Source organism: Lampris incognitus, chromosome 18, assembly GCF_029633865.1.
Source record: "Lampris incognitus isolate fLamInc1 chromosome 18, fLamInc1.hap2, whole genome shotgun sequence".
Lineage (NCBI taxonomy): Eukaryota > Metazoa > Chordata > Actinopteri > Lampriformes > Lampridae > Lampris > Lampris incognitus.
The window spans coordinates 21,838,450-21,861,811 of NC_079228.1; the positions used below are offsets into that span (position 1 = coordinate 21,838,450).

The 23,362-nt window shown below is 41.3% G+C and overlaps 1 protein-coding gene across 1 annotated transcript; it reads left to right on the forward strand.

Moving 5' to 3' along the window:
• Window positions 1-589: 589 nt before the first annotated feature.
• rbbp4 (retinoblastoma binding protein 4) lies at window positions 590-22,515 on the forward strand. Its single transcript, XM_056297887.1, has 12 exons — window positions 590-605; window positions 2,699-2,846; window positions 2,952-3,097; window positions 3,584-3,757; window positions 17,123-17,238; window positions 17,396-17,556; window positions 17,754-17,880; window positions 18,087-18,164; window positions 18,476-18,552; window positions 18,633-18,690; window positions 21,719-21,829; window positions 22,381-22,515. The coding sequence occupies exons 1-12, from the start codon at window positions 590-592 to the stop codon at window positions 22,402-22,404; spliced, it is 1,236 nt and encodes a 411-aa protein (XP_056153862.1). The 3' UTR covers window positions 22,405-22,515.
• The last annotated feature ends 847 nt before the right edge of the window (window positions 22,516-23,362 follow it).

Below are 23,362 nucleotides of genomic sequence, written 5' to 3' on the forward strand. Positions count from 1 at the left end.
TTACTGCAGTCTTATTCTGTATAGCCAGACTTCCCATTCCATGTCTCTGTGCATTACCTATAATGAGAATTTCTGTCTTGTCTTCGTTCAATTTGAGAAAGTTTCGCTCATCCATTGTTTAATACTAGACAGACAATTCGCAGTCTTTGAACTTTCATTTTGCTGACTGTTTTTTTTTCGCTTTCGCCTACTGCAACCACTGTCCATTCACAGCCCGGTTGTGACACCGCCGCCACCCTTATTCTAACTTTCACAGCCCCGCTTTACCTCTAACCAATCAGACATAAGCTTTCTGTGACATCCAATCAAATAACCTCGTCTTGATGACGTTTAGGCTTCGCTCACCGTGTGTGACGTACCGTCCAGCCCTCAGCGTAGTAGAGTGGTGATTGGTGGCAGCAGGCCCTCCTCCGCCCCGCTTGTATTAAACCGCGCCAACGCAACCACGTCGCTCAGCTGTCTATCGAGCGATGGTTAGCAAAGAATTCAGCGCCCGCACCAGACAGGAGACCCGGCAGACGAAGTTACATCCCCGTCTCACCATACAGCTCTTTGGAGATTTGTTTGCCTAAATATCTAATTGACGACGATGGCAGACAAGGACGGTACCGTAAAAATGCAATGAATTGCGTTTTTTTACACTGGACAACGAAGAATTTGCTTCCTGAACACTTCTGGGTCTATTTTATGGATTTTGGGCTGCTGATCACGAAAATCACCTTAAACATTTCCTATCGCATACCATTTTGTGTATATATAGGTATATATTTTTTTTTTTGTGATTTAAGTCTACGAGTATATTGCCCAGAAAGCAAGCTGTTTTGGTCAGTGCAAGCATGCCTGGGCATGCACTCAGTGTAGGCGCTATGCAAATGTTGTTTTAGGCATGCCTGTGCATGCTTATTCAGGTTAGATGCTGGCAGAGGCTATAAAAGCTGCTCACATTTACAGATGCCGTTTGGACGCATGCTGATGCACATGTTCTTCGGGCAATAGCATAGTGAGTATGCTTAATAGGATTTATTGTCTTCAGCGAGATTTAATACAGCAGAAATGTCTCGTCCATGTTGCAACAGCTGTGATACATTCTGTTACATCTGTGGCGAGTATACGCTTAAGGCTCAAAGACGCAACATGACTGCACTTATTAGGAAAGCCTATGAGCTCTACTTCGGAGATAAAATTAGTGACCAAGACAAACCCTGGGCTCCACACATTTGTTGTGCAACATGTGCAGTTAACCTGAGAGCTTGGATCAGAGGCACTCGGAAGTCGATGCCATTTGCAGTCCCAATGATATGGCGAGAACAGAAGGATCACATGATGGACTGTTACTTCTGTCTGACCAATGTATCTGGCTTCTCTACTAAAAATAAGAAGTCTATTGAATACCCCAATCTGCCTTCAGCCATGAGACCAATACCACATGAAGACAGTTTGCCAGTACCGAAGCCACCAGAGACATGGAGCCTAGATGAGGCAGATGATGATGCCACAACGCATGAACCAGATGTGGAAAACGACACTAATCCAGATGTTGAACCCATTATGCCTGTTTATCCTCATCTGATAACACAGCCAGAATTAAATGACCTGGTCAGGGACTTAGATTTGTCAAAAGCTAAAGCAGAACTACTTGGTTCGAGATTGCAAGGATGGAGTTTGCTGTCACCAGGTACAAAAATTTCTATCTTTCGGATCCGTCAAGAACAATTGACAAACTTCTTTACGCAGGTTGACAACCTCTGTTTCTGCACTGACATTGATGGGTTGTTCATGGCTTTGGGTTGTGTGCATGACTCACAACAATGGCGTCTTTTTATAGATTCGTCTAAGTTGATCCTGAAAGCTGTCCCGTTACACGATGGACATTTCCACCCTTCAGTACCCATTGGCTACGCAGTACACATGAAAGAAACCTACAATAACATGGAATTGCTGTCGAAACACGTACAACAATTACGACTAGAACATCTGTGGTGATGTAAATGTATATTTTCCAACGATAAGTGGACGGCGCTATGCTTCAGCTAACCGGTTAGCTTAGCTGGCTGCTTGCTGATGATTCTCCGAATCTCAAGGCTATCTAAGTATGTGTGTGTGTGTGTGTGGGGGGGGGGGGTTCTAATAGTGCGTACACAAATGCGAGAATTCACCATGAAAACCTCATTTCCAGTGTATGCCCGGAGCTATTCTTGGTTTGCGTTTTCATGTATAATTGAGCCGTGGACATTCGGAACGCAGTCGAGGCACCAGTGACGAGCTAACTAACACCAGGGTAACTACGTCCATCTATTCAGAGCAAACATTCTAATAGATCAACTATGAAGCGTTCACGTACCATTAATTTGCTGCCAAGATTCAAGTGTGCCAAGCCGCATTGAGCAGAGTTCGCAGTATCGCAGGGTTTCAGTAATACAACGGTACCAAAACTCGTGCGATGAGTTAAACATCTCAAGAATCGGTCAGCTGTGATGTTAATGTGCATTCACGTGTATCCTTGAACCACCATCAGTGTTACCAAGCTCTGTCAGGTTACCTGAAATGACATTGATAAAATTAAGTCATCATCGATTAAGTCCTTGAAACCCAGACACCGAGAGGTTGAGAAAACAAACTAGTTTGGAACCACCAAAGAACCCTTCAACTGCTGCATGTAGTTTTCATTGCTGTTCTGTCCCTCTTCCCCTCTCAGGAGGTTCGTTTGATGATGCAGTGGAAGAGAGGATAATAAATGAAGAGTACAAAGTCTGGAAGAAAAACACACCCTTCCTCTACGACCTGGTTATGACCCACGCCTTAGAATGGCCAAGTCTCACCGCTCAGTGGCTCCCTGATGTATATAGGTACACATACTTAACACATAGGGCATGATGCTACCTTTCATTTCATTGCATCTGTCAGAACTACACCTACACTATTTAAGATACTTTTATTTTCCTTCTTGCCAGACCAGAGGGGAAGGATTACCATGTGCACCGCCTGGTGTTGGGCACACACACATCTGACGAGCAGAATCACCTTGTTATTGCCACTGTCCAGCTGCCTAATGGTGATGCACAGTTTGATGCCTCTCATTACGATGGTGAAAAAGGAGGTAAGACAAACATACACTCTAAAGCCATAGAAATGCCAATGAGCATGGTCATGCTAGAAGACTTCATCGCCAAGCTCACAAAAATCTTTCACATCAAAATCCTGGTATTTTTCTGTCTTTCAAATCCTGGCATTGACAAACCTTGTTATTCCATGTTTGGTCTGATTTAATCTTAAATCTAGAAAGTTTGAAACATAAAACCCATTTTATAGCCATTATGGAGTCAGTATCTTTGTTTCTCAAATTTATTTAACAACAGAAATATATGCATATTTTTATCATGTACATTGCCAAAAACAAACAAACAGTAGTGAAAATACAAGCAGTATTAAAATGTGGCAACTGGTGTAAGGTTTACCCAATGCCAATTGGCACACTTACTTGCCTTTCAATTATTAAATCAAGGGTCTGAAGGGACATGGGAAAACAAGGTATTGTCCCAATATTGCATGAGTGCAAACAAGTGCGTCTTTATTTCTCCTGCAGAATTTGGAGGCTTTGGGTCTGTGAGTGGAAAGATTGAGATTGAAATAAAGATCAACCATGAGGGAGAGGTGAACCGTGCACGCTACATGCCCCAGAACCCATGCATCATTGCCACCAAGACCCCTACCTCAGATGTCCTGGTCTTTGACTACACCAAACATTCATCTAAACCTGGTAAGTAGATACTAAAAGAAATGCAAGGTTTTACATGTTTTGAAAGGCGAGCATGCTTATTTATGTATACTAGGTGTGTGGGGCTCACCCTCTGAGATCGAGTCATATCTCATTACACTGTCAGCATTCTAGTTCTGTCTATTCCATTTATATTCTATTAATGCTATAATTTTGTGCCTGGTTACATGAAGAAATTCTACTAGGTATACAGCTACCCGGTACATAATGGAAGAGAAGGATGGTATGAACATCTCATTTTTTGTTAGTAAAACATGAAAATCAGTGCAATCCTTAATTCTTTTCAGCTGGCCACTGTTTATCAATACATTTATTCAATTAGATACTCTTGCTAACAACACTGGAAAAAATATTGACTTTTTTTTTTTAAATTGACTGCCTGTATCTAGGGGAAGGATTTGCTCTCTCTGACTACAAAACGACTCCATGACATGACGTCATGCTGCCTGTATATTTCAATGCTTTTTGGCAGGTTTTGCATATTGCCACACTTCTATCAAGCATAGGTGTAGATTTGGGTATGAATGGTTGGGACATGTCCCTACCTATGTCAAGGGACTACTGGGTTGTCTTTACATTTAGCAATCTCAAATTACGTTTGTCGTTTTAACTTCACAACCGCTCCCATCTGTCAGTGTTAGAGCTATGCAGAGTTGAAGGTTTGCAGGATTCCTGTTGAATAGCTAGCGATGGCAGTAGCTTCTGTACAGTGTATGGGGGGGAATTAGAAGAGGTTGGTATTTGTCATAGTTTAGAAGATTCTGTCTGTCAGAATCTATTATCTAGATCTAATGTTAGCTAATTTGGAGTTCAGAGCTCAAGTCTAGATTGTTTGTGAACTCATATTCATTGCTGAAATGTCATCACTTTAACATTATCAACTAACATTTTATTGTTGCTAATGTTACGGTGAAATGCTCTCAAAAAAGAGGAAACTTGATATCGAATCCCTTTTTATGAAGTTGCGCATTTCATACACAAAGACAATTCAAGGCGCTTTACGTAAAGGTTCAAAAAGACCTTAAATGAGAGATACAAAACAAGATAAATGGATTAAATAAGAATATTAAAAAAAAGAAATTGGATAACCAGAGCTGAATAAACAATGTAATAAAAGGCTAATCAGATGGAGGCAGAACCTCCCTTCAAACCTGTTGAAATTCAGTTCACAAATGGAAAAATCCATGGAAAACTAACTGGAACAGCACTTGCAGAATAACATTAAGTACACCTTCATTTTTGAAGATTGTGGGTCTGTAACAGTTAAACGTATGTGTGGGGGTGGGGGGTGCTGGGTGTGAGATTATATATATATATATATATATATATATATATATATATACACACACACACACACACACACAATAGATGCTTTATTGTCCTATAATAGGGTATTTGTGTTCACCTTTTGTACACAGCCTCACATATACAGTAAATACAAGAACACATTATATACATACTACAGAGAACAGGGAGAAAACAATACATTAACTCAAGTTTAGAGGTTCAGTGAGTTTAGAACTTCAATGGCAGAAAGAACGAAACTCCTTTTTAAAGCAGCCCATCTCCAGCTGAGGGACCTGAACCCGAGACCAGATGGAAGCAGGTGAAGAATGGGTGAAGGGGTTGAGGGGATCCTGTGTTATGATTGGTGCTCTGTGAATCATGGCTTTGCTATTGAGGTGTGAGGAACACACAAAGCTGGTTTTATTGTACAAGGGGCAGTGGGAGGCATATGACAGCAGGAGGACAGAGACATGGCACCCCCCCCCTCAAAAAAAAAAAGACATGGACTATATACACAGTGAATTCATACATTATATACAGCACATAATAATGCAACAATGTAAGCTGCATTTTGGTGCGTCAGCTGTTCAGCAACCCGACTGCCTGTGGAAAGAAACTATTACTGAGATGGTTGGTGTGTGTAATTTGATGCGCCGGTAGCATTTTTTTTTAGATGGAAAGAGCAAGAACTAAGCATAAGCAACGTGGCTGGTGTCCTAAATGATGTTTTGGGCTTTCCTTTTGCAGCAAGTGGTGTAACTTATGAAGTTGTGGTAGTTCCATGCCAATGATTTTTTTGCTGCCATCTTCAGTCTTTTTTAAGCAGTCTGCAGTCAGGTTGCCAAACCACACTGTGATGCAGCTTGTTAAGACACTCTCCATGGCACTGCCATAAAAGTTTATAAGCATTTTGGTAGTCAGTCTGGGGCCTGCCTGTCAGGAAATCAAATAGCCAATTACAGATAGAGTTGCCCAGACCAAGACCTCTAAGTTTCAACTTCAGTTTGGATGGTACAATTGTATTAAAATCAGAGCTGTAATCAATAAACAAGATTCTGACATGGGTATTTTTCTTTTCAAGGTGTACTAAGGCAATATGCAGGGCAAGTGCGATAGCGTCACCTACAGATCTATTGGAATAGTAGGCAAACTAATGGATCAAGGGTAGCAGGAATGTTACATTTTATATATGATATAACCAAGCTTTCCAGACCCTTCATAAGAGCAGAGGTCAAAGCAACAGGTCCGGTAACACTGGACAATGAAGATTTTGCTTCTTGAACACTTTGGGTGTGTTGTATGGATTTTGGGCTGCTGATCATGAAAATCCCCCTAAATTTTTCCTATCACGTATAGTTTTGTAGCTATAACCTATTTTTGTGATTTCCCATCATGTTTTAAGTCTATTAGTATATTGTCCATAAAGCAAGCTGTTTTGGTCAGTCCAAGTATGCCTGGCCATGCACTCAGTGTAGCTGCTGTGCAAATGTTGTCTTGGGCATGCTTAGTCAGGTTAGATGCTGGCAGACAGGCTATAAAAGCTGCTCACATTTACAGATGCTGTTAAGCATGTTGATGCACATGTTCTTCAGGCAATAGCATAGTGAATAGACGTAACAATAGGATTTATTGTCTTCAGGAAGATTTAATACAGCAGAAATGTCTCGTCCATGTTGCAACAGCTGCAATACATTCTGTTACATCTGTGGCGAGTATACGCTCAAGGCTCAAAGACGCACCATGACTGCACTTATTAAGAAAGCCTATGAGCTCTACTTGGGATGTAAAACTGGTGACCAAGAGAAACTCTGGGCTCCTCACATTTGTTGTGCAGTCAACCCGAGAGCCTGGCTCAGAGGTACTCAGAAGTCAATGCCATTTGCAGTCCCAATGATATGGCGAGAACAGAAGGATCACATGATGGACTGTTACTTCTGTCTGACCAATGTATCTGGCTTCTCTACTAAAAATAAGTCTATTGAATACCCCAATCTGCCTTCAGCCATGAGGCCAGTGCTACATGAAGACAGTTTGCCAGTACTGAAGCCACCAGAGACATGGAGCCCAGATGAGGCAGATGAAGATGCCACTATGCATGAACCAGATGTGGAAAACGACACTGATCCAGATGCTGAACTCTTTATACCTGGTTATCTTCATCTGATAACAGCCAGAATTAAATGACCTGGTCAGGGACTTAAGATTTTTCAAAAGCTAAAGCAGAACCACTTGGTTCAAGATTGCAAGGATGGAGTTTGCTGTCACCAGGTACAAAAATGTCTATCTTTCGGGAACCATCAAGAATATTTGATAGACTTCTTTACCCAGGTTGACAACCTCTGTATCTGCACTGACATTGATGGATTGTTCATGGCTTTGGGTGGTGTGCATGACCCACAACAATGGCATCTTTTTATAGATTGTTCCAAGTTAAGCCTGAAAGCTGTCCTGTTACACAATGACAATGTCCACCCTTCAGTACCCATTGGCTACGCAGTACACATGAAAGAAACCTACAATAACGTGGAACTGTTGTTGAAACACATACAGTACAACAATTACAACTGGAACATCTGTGGTGATCTAAAGGTATTGGCACTGCTACTACGAATGCAGCTCGGCTATACAAAGTAGTGTTGTTTCCTTTGTGAATGGAATAGCCGTGTTAAAGAGTCACATTACATTAACAAGACCTTGCTGCTCCATAAACATTTTGTTAGATATTACTGCCTCTTCTTTATGTAAAACTCAGATTGATGAAACATTTTGTGAAAACAATGAACAAAGAAGGTGATGGATTTCACTATTTGAGACAGATGTTTCCAAGGAGGGCGTTTTTGTTGGTCCACAAATCAGACAGTTCATCAATGACATGGAGTTAGAAGATCTGCTAGTGGGGCCAGAGAAAATAGCATGGAAGGCATTTAAGGGCGTTGTTGAGAATTTTCTTGGCAACTAAAGCGCACCAAACTACATTGAGCTGCTTAACAACGTGCTTAAAGCATACAAAACCAGGAAGTGCAACGTGTCATTGAAAATTAATTTTCTGCACTCACACGTGGACTTCTTCCCTGCTGATCTTGGTGCAGTCAGTGATGAACATGGTGAAAGGTTTCACCAGGACATTGCAACCATGGAAAAGAGGTATCGGGGCAACTGGAATCCATCAGTGCTGGCCGACTATTGTTGGACACTGACACGAGAGGCACCAGATGCTGAGTACAAACGAAAATCAGCTGCAAAACATTTTAAGCTCAGTTGAACTAACACAATGTGTCAGCATCATTTCTCTCATAACACTGGACAACATTGTTTTCAAACATTTTGCTTCCTGTAAAAAAAATAGAGATTATGATAGACAATGTCAAGCTGAACACAAAAATAATTTCAGGTTTGCTGTATCACGTAGGAATTTGAAGAAAAATTAAAAACTTTTATTGAATTTAACATGTTTAATCGCATAATGATGCTTAAACATTGTGTTAGTTCAACTAAGCTTAAAATGTTTTGCAGCTGATTTTTGTTTGTATTCAGCATCTGGTGCTTCTCGTGTCAGTGTCCAACAATAGTTGGCCAGCACTGATGGATTCCAGCTGCCCTGATACCTCTTTTCCATGGTCACAGTATCCTGGTGAAACCTTTCACCATGTTCATCACTGACTGCACCAAGATCGGCAGGGAAGAAGTGTGTGTGTGTGTGTGTGTGTGTGTGTGTGATATATATATATATATATATATATATATATATATATATATATATATATATATATATATATATATATACACTACCGTTCAAAAGTTTGGGATCACCCAAACAATTTCGTGTTTTCCATGAAAAGTCACACTTATTCACCACCATATGTTGTGAAATGAATAGAAAATAGAGTCAAGACATTGACAAGGTTAGAAATAATGATTTGTATTTGAAATAAGATTTTTTTACATCAAACTTTGCTTTCGTCAAAGAATCCTCCATTTGCAGCAATTACAGCATTGCAGACCTTTGGCATTCTAGCAGTTAATTTGTTGAGGTAATCTGGAGAAATTGCACCCCACGCTTCCAGAAGCAGCTCCCACAAGTTGGATTGGTTGGATGGGCACTTCTTTGAGCCGATTGAGTTTCTGGAGCATCACATTTGTGGGGTCAATTAAACGCTCAAAATGGCCAGAAAAAGAGAACTTTCATCTGAAACTCGACAGTCTATTCTTGTTCTTAGAAATGAAGGCTATTCCATGCGAGAAATTGCTAAGAAATTGAAGATTTCCTACACCGGTGTGTACTACTCCCTTCAGAGGACAGCACAAACAGGCTCTAACAGGTACTATTTAATGAAGATGCCAGTTGGGGACCTGTGAGGCGTCTGTTTCTCAAACTAGAGACTCTAATGTACTTATCTTCTTGCTCAGTTGTGCAACGCGGCCTCCCACTTCTTTTTCTACTCTGGTTAGAGCCTGTTTGTGCTGTCCTCTGAAGGGAGTAGTACACACCGGTGTAGGAAATCTTCAATTTCTTAGCAATTTCTCGCATGGAATAGCCTTCATTTCTAAGAACAAGAATTGACTGTCGAGTTTCAGATGAAAGTTCTCTTTTTCTGGCCATTTTGAGCGTTTAATTGACCCCACAAATGTGATGCTCCAGAAACTCAATCTGCTCAAAGAAGTGCCCATCCAACCAATCCAACTTGTGGGAGCTGCTTCTGGAAGCGTGGGGTGCAATTTCTCCAGATTACCTCAACAAATTAACAGCTAGAATGCCAAAGGTCTGCAATGCTGTAATTGCTGCAAATGGAGGATTCTTTGACGAAAGCAAAGTTTGATGTAAAAAAAATCTTATTTCAAATACAAATCATTATTTCTAACCTTGTCAATGTCTTGACTCTATTTTCTATTCATTTCACAACATATGGTGGTGAATAAGTGTGACTTTTCATGGAAAACACAAAATTGTTTGGGTGATCCCAAACTTTTGAACGGTAGTGTATATATATATATATATATATATATATATATATATATATATATATATATATATATATATATATATATATAAGCATTCCTAGTTGATTTGGTTCTCCCCCCTCATTTGACTTGGTGTGTGGTTTGAGTGTTGTATAGCTTTGTATGTGATGGATTCCTGAGTGTGGGAGAGAGTGTGTGTGTGTCTGCGTCCTGGTGTATAGGGAGGGGTTAAAACGAGTCATGATTTAGTTCACTCATGCCAAACAGATTGAATTGTTTTTTTAATGTTTCCATGACGGTCCAATAGAAAACAGCCACTCTAAACTATGAATGTCTGTGAGGAAGCTGCTGCTGCTGTGTGTGTGTGTGTGTGTGTCAGCGTGATATAAGGTACAAAATCATTAACCACCAGAACACTATGAGCCTGCTGGGCAATGCATCCACCCTCCCTCCCATCCTATCTCACTGTTGTGTTTATAATACTGTTTGTGTGGCTTTCTCCTCCTCCAGCAAGTAGAGATGTATTTTTGATTTTTTTTTTCCTCACTGAAAGCTCAAAACATCAGACCCGTTGAAAATGCAGCAAGCAGTATTTCTTTGTACTATAAATGCATGAAGCAATGTCAGTAAAGCCTACAGATACAGCTGAAGGAGCTCAGGTACTCGTGCACCTGCTGAGCTCCTGACTTTCTGTACTGTCGAGGTTTTCATGGATACCAGGACCTTTATATTTACCTCAGACCATCTCTAAACTAACCGTAGCTCTAGTATAGTGGGTCCAACACTTAACCAACTGTTGTTTAAATACAGATGTAAACAACTTGTCAACACACTCCCTTTCTTTTACTCATCTTTCATTTAAGCTGGGAAAATATCCCCCTGAGCTTACTTGTCTGTTATCATCACTGGCATCATACTTGAAGAAATAAAAATATATTCTTTAGAAGAACAGATAATGTAACACTGGATAACATTTTTTTTCAAACGTTTTGCTTCCTGAAAAAAAATGAGAGATTATGAAAAACAATGTCGAGCTGAACCCAAAACTAATTTCAGATTTGCTGTATCACATAGGAATTTGGAGAAACATTAAAATAACGTTTGCATTTAATATGTTTAATCGCATAATGATGCTGACACATGGTGTTAGTTCAACTGAGCTTAAAATGTTTTTCAGCTGATTTTCGTTTGTACTCAGCATCTGGTGCCTCTCGTGTCGGTGTCGAATAATGATGCTGACACATTGTGTTAGTTCAACTGAACTTAAAATGTTTTGCAGCTGATTTTTGTTTGTACTCGGCATCTGGTGCCTCTCGTGTCAGTGTCCAACAATAGTCGGCCAGCACTGATGGATTCCAGTGGCCCTGATACCTCTTTTCCATGGTCACAGTATCCTGGTGAAACCTTTCACCATGTTCATCACAGACTGCACCAAGATCAGCAGGGAAGTCCAAGTGTCAATGCAGAAAATTAATTTTCAATGACATGTTGCACTTCATAGTTTTGTATGCTTTAAACATGTTGTCGAGCAGCTCAATGTAGTTTGGTGCTCTGTAGTTGCCAAGAAAATTCTCAACATCTTTAAATGCCTTCCATGCTATTTTCTCTGGCCCCACTAGCAGATCTTCTAACTCCCATCATTGATGACCTGTCTGATTTGTGGACCAACAAAAATGCCTTCCTTAATCTTAGCATCAGTTGGAAAAATCTGTCTCAAATAGCAAAGACCATCCTCTTCTTTGTTCATTGCTTTCACAAAATATTTCAAAAATCCCAGTTTTATACAGTGCCTTGCAAAAGTATTCAACCCCCTTGACAGTCATCACTAATTTCTGGGTTATAAAAGAAACTCACACATCTGTTTCTGATAAAAATATATATATTCTTTAATCCCCCCCCCTTTTTCCCCCCAATTGTATCTGGCCAATTACCCCACTCTTCCGGGCCATCGTGGTCGCTGCTCCACCCCCTCTGCTGAACCGGGGAGGGCTGCAGGCTGACTACCACATGCTTACTCCGATATATGTGGAGTCACCAGCTGTTTCTTTTCACCTGACAGGAACACACTGTCGCCCCCCCCCCTCCCCGAACAGGTGCCCTGACCAACTAGCGGAGGCGTTAGTGTAGCGACCAGGATACATACCCACATCTGGCTTCCCATCTTGCAGACATGTCCGATTGTGTCTGTAGGGACGCCTGACCAAGCCAGAGGTAACATGGGGATTCGAACCGGCAAGAACAATATTATTTTTGTGAACCCATAAGCTCTAATAGAATGTTCCCAAAGCCAAAATAAGTTGTTTTTTTCCCTGACTTTTTTAAAATAAATTAAAAACTAAAATATAGTGCTTGCATATCAGTACTTTGTAGAGTACCCTTTTGCCTGCAATAACAGCCATGATTCTCTTGGGGTAAGTATGTACAAGCTTTACCACATTCTTTTGGAGTACATTTTGCCCATTCTTCTTAGCAGAATTTGTACAGATCTTGCAGGTTGGTGGGATGGCACCTCTGGACTACAATTTTCAGTCTGTGCCACAGATTTTCAATGGGATTGAGGTCCGGACTTTGACTTGGCCACTCCACAACGTTCACCATTTTGTTACTGAGCCATGCCATTGTTGCTTTAGCCTTGTGCAAGGTTCACCTTCCAGCAGGATCATTTTCGTGCTGGAAGGTGAACCTTCTCCCAAGCTTCAGTTTTATGGCAGACTGCAACAAGTTTTCTTCCAGTATTTCCCTGTATTTAGCTCCATCCATTCTTCCCTCCATTTGAACAAAGTTCCCAGTGTCTGCAGATGAAAAGCAACCTCATCGCATTATGCTGCTGCCATCATGCTTCACTGTAGGGAGGGTGTTTTTTAGGGCATGAGCAGTGTTAGGTTTGCGCCACATATAATGCTATGATGAGTTTTGGCCAGAAAGCTCAACTTTCATCTCATCTAACCACAAAACCTTTACCCACATTTTAACTGGGCCTCTGTCATGCTTGGTAGCAAACTCCAGGCGTGCTTTTATATGCATACTTTTGAGCAATTGAGAGCCTGTGATATGGTTAACTCACACACATTTACCCCAGTTTCAGCCACTGACCTCTGGAGCTCCTTCAGAGTGATTGCAGGATCATCTGTGGCTTTCCTCACCAACCCATGTTTTGCTCGGACACTTAGCTTTGAGAGACGACCTGTCCTACTAAGTGTCTGGGTGGTGTGATACAGCTTCCACTTTCTGACAGTGGATCCACCAGTGTTCTGTGGGACATTCAAACACTTGGATATTGTTTTGTATCCCTTTCCCGCCTTCTGCATTTTAATCACTTTGTCTCTTACTTCAGTATTACGCTCCTTTGTCTTCATTTCCTGATGGAGTTCATGCCCGGCTAATGAATAGAATAGAATAGAATAGATCTTTATTTGTCATTGTACAAGTACAATGCAATTTGAAAGTGCAGTTCTTATCAGTGCAAAGATCAATATAAAAAGAATAAAAAACATAAAACACAGACATTCATTTCAACATTCTACTGGATACCAACATATTGCACAAAAAGTCAGGAATCAAGACTTAGCAGCATTTAGTGCAGTTATGGCTCGGGGATAGAAGCTATTGTTTAGTCTGTTTGTCCGAGCTCTTATTGTCCTGTAACATCTGCCCGTGGGCAGCAGTTCAAACAGATGGTGGGATGGGTCCTTGAGGATGCCATGAGCTTTTTTGAGGCAACAGGAACTGTATAGGTCTTCCAGGGAGGGGAGTGGGCATCCGATAATCTTCTAGGCGGTGGTGATGACCCTCTGGAGCACTTTGCTCTCTGCTACTGTGCAGCTGGCAAACCAGACACAGATGCAGTAGCTCAGTATGCTCTCTATGGAGCAGTGGTAGAAGAATACAAGCAGTGAGGTGGTAAGGTCGTTCTTCCTGAGGATCCTCAAACAGTAGAGTCTCTGCAGTGCCTTCTTAACCAGCGCTGTGGTGTTAGTGCTCCAGGTCAGGCCCTCCTCTATGTTTATGCCCAGAAACCAGAAGTCCGAAACACTCTCCACACAGTCCCCCCCGATGAAAAGGGGATGACTGTCCGTTTTGTTCCTCCTGTAGTCTATAATCGGCTCCTTTGTCTTTACACAGAGTGCTTTTTATACCCATAAAGGAGACCATTACTTTAATATCTTACAGGTGCACAGTAATTATGTCCAATTGTGCTTACCTGAATTTGTTTTAGGAATAATTTTGTCATTTGTGTAAACTTGGAGCTTTCAGAGCACAAGGGGTTGAATATTTATGCAAGCACTATGTTTTACCTTTTAATTTATTAATAAAAAGTCAGTAAAACATAGCTAATTTTGGCTTTGGAAACATGCTGTTAGAGCTTATGGGTTCACAAAAATAATATTGTTCAGGACCAGATGTGTGAGTATCTTTTATAATCCAGATATTAGTGATGACTGTCAAGGGGGTTGAATACTTTTGCAAGGCACTGTATGAAGAGGAGGCAGAAATATCTTTGTTGGGTCAACAAGTGGTTTCTGCGCCACACTTTTCTGCCCCAGAACGAAATGTTTATGGCGCAGCCAGTTCTTGTTAATGTAATGTGACTCTTTAGCACAGCTATCCCATTCACAAAGGAAACAACACTACTTTGTATATCCGAGCTGCATTCCTAGTAGCAGTGCCAATACTTTTAGATCACCACAGATGTTCCAGTCGTAATTGTTGTACTGTATGTGTTTCAACAACAGTTCCATGTTATTGTAGGTTTCTTTCATGTGTACTGCATAGTGTTAGACATCCCGTCTGTCCAATGTTCTTGACGGATCCAAAAGAGACATTTTTGTACCTGGTGACAGCAAACTCCATCCTTGCAATCTTGAACCAAGTGGTTCTGCTTTAGCTTCTGGCAAATCTTAAGTCCCTGACCAGGTCATTTAATTCTGGCTGTGTTTTCCGCTGTGGTGACCCCTAACCGGAGCAGCCAAAAGTAGTAGTAGTAGTTATCAGATGAGGATAACCAGGCATAAAGGATTCAACATCTGGATCAGTGTTGTTTTCCAGATCTGGTTCATGCATTGTGGCATCATCATCTGCCTCATCTAGGCTCCATGTCTCTGGTGGCTTCGGTACTGGCAAACTGTCTTTCATGTGGTATTGGTGTCATGGCTGAAGGCAGATTGGGGTATTCAATAGACTTCTTATTTTTAGTAGAGAAGCCAGATACATTGGTCAGACAGAAGTAACAGTCCATCATGTGATCCTGCTGTTCTCACCATATCATTGGGACTGCAAATGGCATTGACTTCTGAGTACCTCTGATCCAAGCTCTCGGGTTGACTGCACATGTTGCACAACAAATGTGAGGAGCTCAGGGTTTCTCTTGGTCACCAACTTTACATCTGAAGTAGAGCCCATAGGCTTTCCTAATAACTGCAGTCATGGTGCGTCTTTGAGCCTTGAATGTATACTCACCACAGATGTAACAGAATGTATCGCAGCTGTTGCAACTTGGACGAAACATTTCTGCTTTATTAAATCTTGCTTTATTAAATCCTATTGTTAAGTCTACTCACTATGCTATTGCTTGAAGAACATGTGCGTCAACATGCATCCAAACACCATCTATAAATATGAGCAGCTTTTATAGCCTGTCTGCCAGCATCTAACCTGACTAAGCATGCACAGGCATGCCTAAGACAACATTTGCATAGCACCTACACTGAGTGCATGCCCAGGCATGCTTGGACTGACCAAATCAGCTTTGTGGGCAATATACTACTAGACTTAAAATATGACGGGAAAATCACAAATGGGTTATATCTACAAAATGGTGTGTGACAGGAACATTTTAAGGTGATTTTAAGTTGATTTTTGTCATCAGCAGCCCAAAATACATAAAATACACCCAAAAGTGTTCAATAGCAAAATCTTTGTTGTCCAGGGTAATCTCTCATTTTATTCAGGAAGCAAAATATTTGAAAAAATTGTTGTCCAGTGTAATCTTTAAGGCAAGAGACGGGTGTTTTCTTCAGTACAGGCACAATGGTCGTTTTCTTAAAACACAATGGAACCAAACGCTGACAATGAAAGGTTAAAAATGCCAGTAAAAGGGGCGTCCGGGTAGCATGGTGGTCTTTTCCATTTCCTATCAACACGGAGATCACCGGATCGAATTCCCATGTTACCTCTGGCTTGGTCGGGTGTCTCTACAGACGCAATTGCCTGGATGGGAAGCCAGATGTGGGTATGTGTCTTGGTCTCTGCACTAGTGCCTCCTCTGGTTGGTCGGGGTGCCTGTTCGGCACTAGCACCTTCTCTGGTTGGTCGGGGTGCCTGTTCGTGGGGACTGGGGGGAATAGCGTGATCCTCCCACGTGCTACATCCCCCCTGGTGAAACTCCTCACTGTCAGGTGAAAAGAAGTGGCTGGCAACGCCAAATGTATCAGAGGAAGCATGTGGTAGTCTGCAGCCCTCCCCGGATCAGCAGAGGGGGTGAAGCAGCAACCAGGATGGCTTGGAAGAGTGGGGTAATCTGCCAGATATAATTGGGGAGAAAAGGGGAGGGAAAAAAAGCCAGTAAAAACCTGAGACAGCTGAGTGTGACATGTCTTGAGGGCATGGGAAGGGATGCCGTCTGGGCCAGCAGTTTTACGAGCCTTAACCCTTTTTAAAAGTTTTACTCACATCAGCCTTTGTCATCGACTTGCTGTCACTGGGTCCAAGTTGTGAGGATAGTAACTCTGGAGAAAACGCACAATGCAAAAGGAGCAACAAGAGCAATTTTTAGATGCTAAAAATAAGAATCGCACCATATCAGGTTTTCCTGATGCCCTGAATCCTGCATTGTTGTTTTTTTTCCTTTCCTTCAAGTCCCTCCTGACTTTTGCCTAATACGAACTATCTGAATTGATGTAGCCATATCATAAACATCAAGCCCGTTGAAGCTGTTTGAATCAGTGAATGATACCCCAAGTTTATACAGATCATACAATTGGCCAACATTATTTATTTTTTGTCATTTATTAGAAATGTAAAATAACCCTTCCCCTGTAATGGTCTTTTCCTCATGTCTGTCATGTAAGCTGACGATGGGGGTTATTTTCCTTGCATCCATAGATGTGTCTGGAGAGTGTCGCCCTGACTTGCGTCTCAGAGGCCATCAGAAAGAGGGCTATGGGCTCTCGTGGAATCCCAACCTCTCTGGCTACCTGCTCAGCGCCTCTGATGACCATGTAACACACACAACTTTATTCTCTCTCACTCTTTAGTTCAGTGACATTTCTTATTAGCAGTGAGGGTGTGTTAGACTTCACTGGAAAAACATCACATGTGAGGCTTGGCATTAAAAGCATTGATAGTAATTTTTTTCCATCTTTCCTTCATGTGTAGACTCTTTGTCTGTGGGACATCAGTGCAGTGCCTAAGGAGGGCAAGGTGGTGGATGCGAAGACCATCTTCACCGGTCACACTGCCGTAGTGGAAGATGTCTCCTGGCATCTGCTCCATGAGTCCCTTTTTGGCTCTGTAGCCGATGACCAAAAACTCATGATGTAAGAACCTTGAAAATAAATTACCTGTATGATCACAACAGAGTGCAGAAAAGCAAGACAGTGCTTCTAAATAGTTGCAAAAAAATATTTGGCCGTTATAATTCTCCTCAGTTGACATACATCTATTTGTGAAATATTTCTGGATTGTGTTGCTGAATGACCTCAATTCCAACTTCCACTCCTCCTTTCCCTGTCAGCTGGGACACTCGTTCCAACAACACATCCAAGCCCAGCCATGCAGTGGATGCACACAAAGCAGAGATCAACTGTCTGTCCTTCAACCCATACAGTGAGTTCATTCTGGCAACCGGCTCAGCTGACAAGGTAATACAATACTCTACCATTTGGCACAAATCAGTTCAAGTGTGGTTTCACGTATGAAGCTAGTTTCTGATAAGACATGTTGGTTTTGTTTTCTATCCAGAAAACCTTTATCAATAAATACTCATAATTGTGGCTGGATGCTCCAGTTATGAAGCACTAACACTGATCCAGAAACACCTTAATTTCTTTTTTTATTTTACTCCTAGACTGTGGCTCTTTGGGACCTGAGGAACCTGAAACTGAAACTGCACTCGTTTGAGTCTCACAAAGATGAAATCTTCCAGGTAACCTGAAAGATCTGTCATGTTTTAAGTCTGCGAAATTAAAATATAATTGTTTTTTCTCTTAGATGAAGAAGATATTATTTTTACCAATTTTTGTTTTACAGAAACAATGATCTCTTGAGAAAAAAAACTCTTGAAAAAGTTTTATTAGAAATACAAAGTATATGCCCCAATACACACATTAACACACCCATCACTAATTTTGCATGAGGGAGGGGAAAAAAAACACCTACTATGATAAGAGTTTACTGATGCTAGGCTGCCCTATTGGTGTACAATGCTGATTTGAGCCCTCTGATTGGCTCTTCCAGGTCCAGTGGTCACCCCATAATGAGACCATCCTGGCATCCAGTGGAACAGACCGGCACCTTAATGTCTGGGATCTCAGGTTAAAAAGCTAGTCCTCCAGGTAGCATTTGGAACGTTTGTGTGTTAGATGGGGTTTGACTCCTCTGTCTTTGTCTCTAGTAAAATTGGAGAAGATCAGTCACCAGAGGATGCAGTGGATGGGCCCCCTGAGCTAATTGTGAGTCCTAATAATGCCCGCTGAACTTTGAATATTGAGTGCATAAATAATATCCGGCTGGACAACAAATTTTTTCAAACGTTTTGCTTCCTGAAAATGTTTTTGAGATTATGATGGACAATGTCAAGCTGAACACAAAAATAATTTCAGATTTGTTGTATCACGTAGGAATTTGGAGAAACATTAAAATAACTTACTCACTTTAAACATGTTTAATCACATAATGATGCTGACACATTGTTAGTTCAACTGCGCTTAAAATGTTTTGCTGTGATTTTTGTTTGTGCTCAGCATCTGGTGCCTCTCTTTTTTATTCTTACTACTTTTATTAATCCCCTGTGGGGCAATTCTTTTTCCTGCATTTAACTCATCTTAGCTGTGTAGCTAGGAGCAGTGGGCAGCCGCTATTGCAGCGCCTGGGGACCAGCTCCAGTTCATCTCGCCATGCCTCAGTCAGAGGCACAGACGGGACTATTAACCCTAACATGCATATATTTTTGATGGTGGGGGAAACCGGAGCAACCGGAGAAAACCCACTGCAGACATGGGGGAGAACATGCAAACTCCACACAGAGGATGACCTGGGATATGACCCCCCCAAGGGGGGGGACAACCCCGGGGTTCGAACCAGGACCTTCTTGCTGTGAGGCAACAGCGCTAACGACTGGGCCACCATGCTGCTTCTCGTGTCAGTGCCCAACAATAGTCTGCCAGCATTGATGGATTCCAGTTGCCCTGATACCTCTTTTCCATGGTCACGGTGTCCTGGTGAAACCTTTCACCATGTTCATCACTGACTGCACCAAGATCAGCAGGGACGAAGTCCAAGTGTTAATGCAGAAAATGAATTTTCAATGCCATGTTGCACTTCATGGTTTTGTATGCTTTAAGCATGTTGTCAAGAAGTTCAATGTAGTTTGGTGCTCTGTAGTTGCCAAGAAAATTCTCAACAACATCTTTCAATCAATCATGCAATCGAGTTGCATTTTATATAGCTCCTTTCTAGCTGCAACAGCCACTCAAAGCACTTTACAAACTGAGGTCTATCTGGCACTGGAATAAGATCTGAAGACCATGACAGAGGCAGTGCAGTCACTTGACAGTCAAGTCAGTTTCATTTGTATAGCCCAATATTACAAATTTGCCTCAAGGGGACAATGCAGTCGTCGATATACCAAACAAATATTATTGATTAGCCGAGAATTTAAATGCCTTCCATCCTATTTTCTCTGGCCCCACTAGCAGATCTTCTAACTCCATGTCACTGATGGCCTATCTCATTTGTGGACCGACAAAAATGCCTTCCTTAATCTTGGCATCAGTTATTCTTGGAAACATCTGTCTCAAATAGTGAAATTCATCACCTTCTTTGTTCGTTGCTTTTACAAAATTTTTCATCAATCTGAGTTTTATATGAAGAGGAGGCAGAAATATCTTTTTTGGATCGACAAGTGGTTTATGCACCACACTTTTCTGCCCTGGAACGAAATGTTTATGGAGCAGCCAGTTCTTTTAAACGTAATGTGACACTTTAGTACAGCTATCCCATTCACAAAGGAAACAACACTACTTTGTATAGCCGAGCTGCATTCCTAGTAGCAGTGCCAATACTTTTAGATCACCACAGATGTTCCAGTCGTAATTGATGTACTGTGTGTTCCAACAACAGTTCCATGTTATTGTAGGTTTCTTTCATGTGTACTGCGTAGCCAATGGGTACTGAAGGGTGGACATTGTCATTGTGGAACAGGACAGCTTTCAGGCTTAACTTTGATGGATCTATAAAAAGATGCCATTGTTGTGAGTCATGCACACAACCCAAAACCATGAACAACCCATCAATGTCTGCAGAAACAGAGGTTGTCAACCTGTGTAAAGAAGTTTGTCAATTGTTCTTGACGGATCCGAAAGATAGAACTTTTTGTGCCTGGTGACAGCAAACTCCATCCTTGCAATCTCGAACCAAGTAGTTCTGCTTTAGCTTTTGATAAATCTAAGTCCCTGATCAGGTCATTTAATTATGGCTTTTATCAGATGAGGATAACCAGGTATAAAGGCTTCAACATCTAGATCAGTGTAATTTTCCACATCTGGTTCATGTGTTGTGGCATCTTCATCTGCCTCATTTAGGCTCCATGTCTCTGGTGGCTTCGATACTGGCAAACTGTCTTCATGTGGTATTGGTCTCATGGTTGAAGAAAGATTGGTGTATTCAATAGACTTCTTATTTTTAGTAGAGAAGCCAGATACATTGGTCAGACAGAAGTAACAGTCCATCATGTGATCCTTCTGTTCTTGCCATATCATTGGGACTGCAAATGGCACTGACTTCCAAGTACCTCTGAGCCAAGCTCTCATGTTGATGGCACATGTTGCACAACAAATGTGAGGAGCTCAGGGTTTCTCTTGGTCACCAACTTTACATCTGAAGTAGAGCCGATAGACTTTCTTAATAACTGCAGTCATGGTGCGTCTTTGAACCTTGAGCGTATACTCGCCACAGATGTAACAGAATGTATCGCAGCTGTTGCAACATGGACGAGACATTTCTGCTGTGTTAAATCTTCCTGAAGACAATAAATCCTATTAAGTATACTCACTATGCTATTGCCTAAAGAATATGTGCATCAACATGCGTAACAGCATCTGTAAATGTGAGCAGCTTTTATAGCCTGTCTACCAGCATCTAACCTGACTAAGCATGCCCAGGCATGCCTAAGACAACATTTGCACAGCACCTACATTGAGTGCATGCCCAGGCGTGCTTGGACTGACCAAAACAGCTTGCTTTGTGGGCAATATACTACTAGACTTAAAATATGACAGGAAATCACAAAAATATAGGTTATATCTACAAAATGATTTGTGATAGGAAAATTTTAAGGTTATTTTTGTCATCAGCAGCCCAAAATCCATAAGTACACCCAAAAGTGTTAAGGAAGCAAAATCCAGGGTAATCTGTTTGCATTTTTTGCATAACTTAAACACTGTATTGTCTGGCATTGATGGCTTTCCTTCCTTCAACTAGTTCATCCATGGAGGTCACACAGCCAAGATCTCTGACTTCTCCTGGAACCCAAATGAACCCTGGGTCATTTGCTCTGTATCCGAGGATAATATCATGCAAGTCTGGCAGATGGTAAGAGAAATAATATGACACCAAGCCGTAGTCAGGCATAGGAGTCTTTGCCTCTCTGATACGTATAGTAATTTTAAAAAGGAATGAGTTGTCCAGATTGAATAAAATAAGATTTGGAGAGATTAACAACAGGTGTGCAGTCTTAATAATAACATGCATCTCCCTGTGTAGCATAGCGGTAAATACAGGAGTATATGAATCAGGGCATCAACAAGTGACGTATAGTGAGATAGAGGCTTCCCTCTTTTTCAGTTATTGACTGGAAAGGGAAAAAAATCCAATTCAACTGAGGTAAGGCCAGCTGGCTGTGTAAAGCCCTGACTCGGAGCTCAGTGAAGTGAAGTAAAAGGGAGGGAGAGAGAATAGTACATTCACAAACCCAATTGTGTGTGTGAAGTTTATTCACAGTAAAATACATTCTCTAACAATGTGCTACAGTAGAGTGACAACTACTTAATACAATTTGAAATGTTAGCGGTCAGCAACTCCTATTATACTATCTTCTTTGTGCATCCTGTCAGTGCATGTCTGAATGCAAATTATTTTTTCAGGCAGAGAACATCTATAACGATTAGGATCCTGAATTTTCAACAGACCCAGAAGCAACGGCCTGACAACTCAACCCCTCCCTGTCCTTACCCTCTGCCATCTATACCTCTTGCTCTTTGACAGCATTGTATGCTGTCAAGGGACCATCTTACTGGTTTCACTCAGCTACTGCTTCCCAACCTCTCTTCTTTACCGTTGGGCCAGTTCATGACTCAAATCAACGTAAACGAAAGAATGCAGGGAAGGAGAGGGGTATTTGTATTTTGCCTGAGTTCCATTTGAGATACTTATCAAAGTGTTGTGGGTTTAAGTAATTTATTTTCTGAGGAACCTTGCCTTGCCTTATGACTGTTTATGGGCTACATTGCATGTGTGTTTTTCAAATCGAATTGGCAATCCTGACGTGTCCAGCTGCCTCGAATTTACATTCAATCAATTTAAATTACAGCTCTAGATCATGGAGTTCAAACACTTGGATGATCAAAAACAGAAGTTCTGACGATTTTTTTTTTTTTTTTGGTGTGTGTGTGTGTTTGCTGTTTTTTGCTGTTTTCCAAGTGTGAACAACTCCCCACACAAGTGTTGTCTATGATCATTGCCGGGAATAATCCCTGTGTTCGATGGTGAATGCGATCCAATGTAAACAGTTGTGCTTTAACTGGAATTTCTGTTGTACCAAAATAAATGGTGGGTTTTATGGTTGCTAGCTTTTGGACCAGATCTGTTTCTCAGTCTGAAAGATATTTTGCCAATTTTGACACCAGCAGCTTAATAATATTGATATTTTCAAGCAAAGGTTGCCATGTGAAATCCAAAATTTGGACTGTATATGTATAATGTAGATATACACAGATTTTTTTTTATGTCAATTTCTGTTCCCACTTACTGTCCTTTAGATAGTCTAATATGTTTCAGCTAAATGTAGTCACTGTGATGTTGCTCATTTGCAGTTGAACTTTTTTCATGTTTTGTATTTTGCAATTG

Bases quoted from the DNA above. Each gene is read 5' to 3' on its own strand.
- rbbp4 (XM_056297887.1), top strand. The intron at 17,239-17,395 runs GTAACACACACA...CTTCATGTGTAG, and splicing joins TCAGCGCCTCTGATGACCAT to ACTCTTTGTCTGTGGGACAT. The intron at 21,830-22,380 runs GTAAGAGAAATA...TTATTTTTTCAG, and splicing joins TCATGCAAGTCTGGCAGATG to GCAGAGAACATCTATAACGA.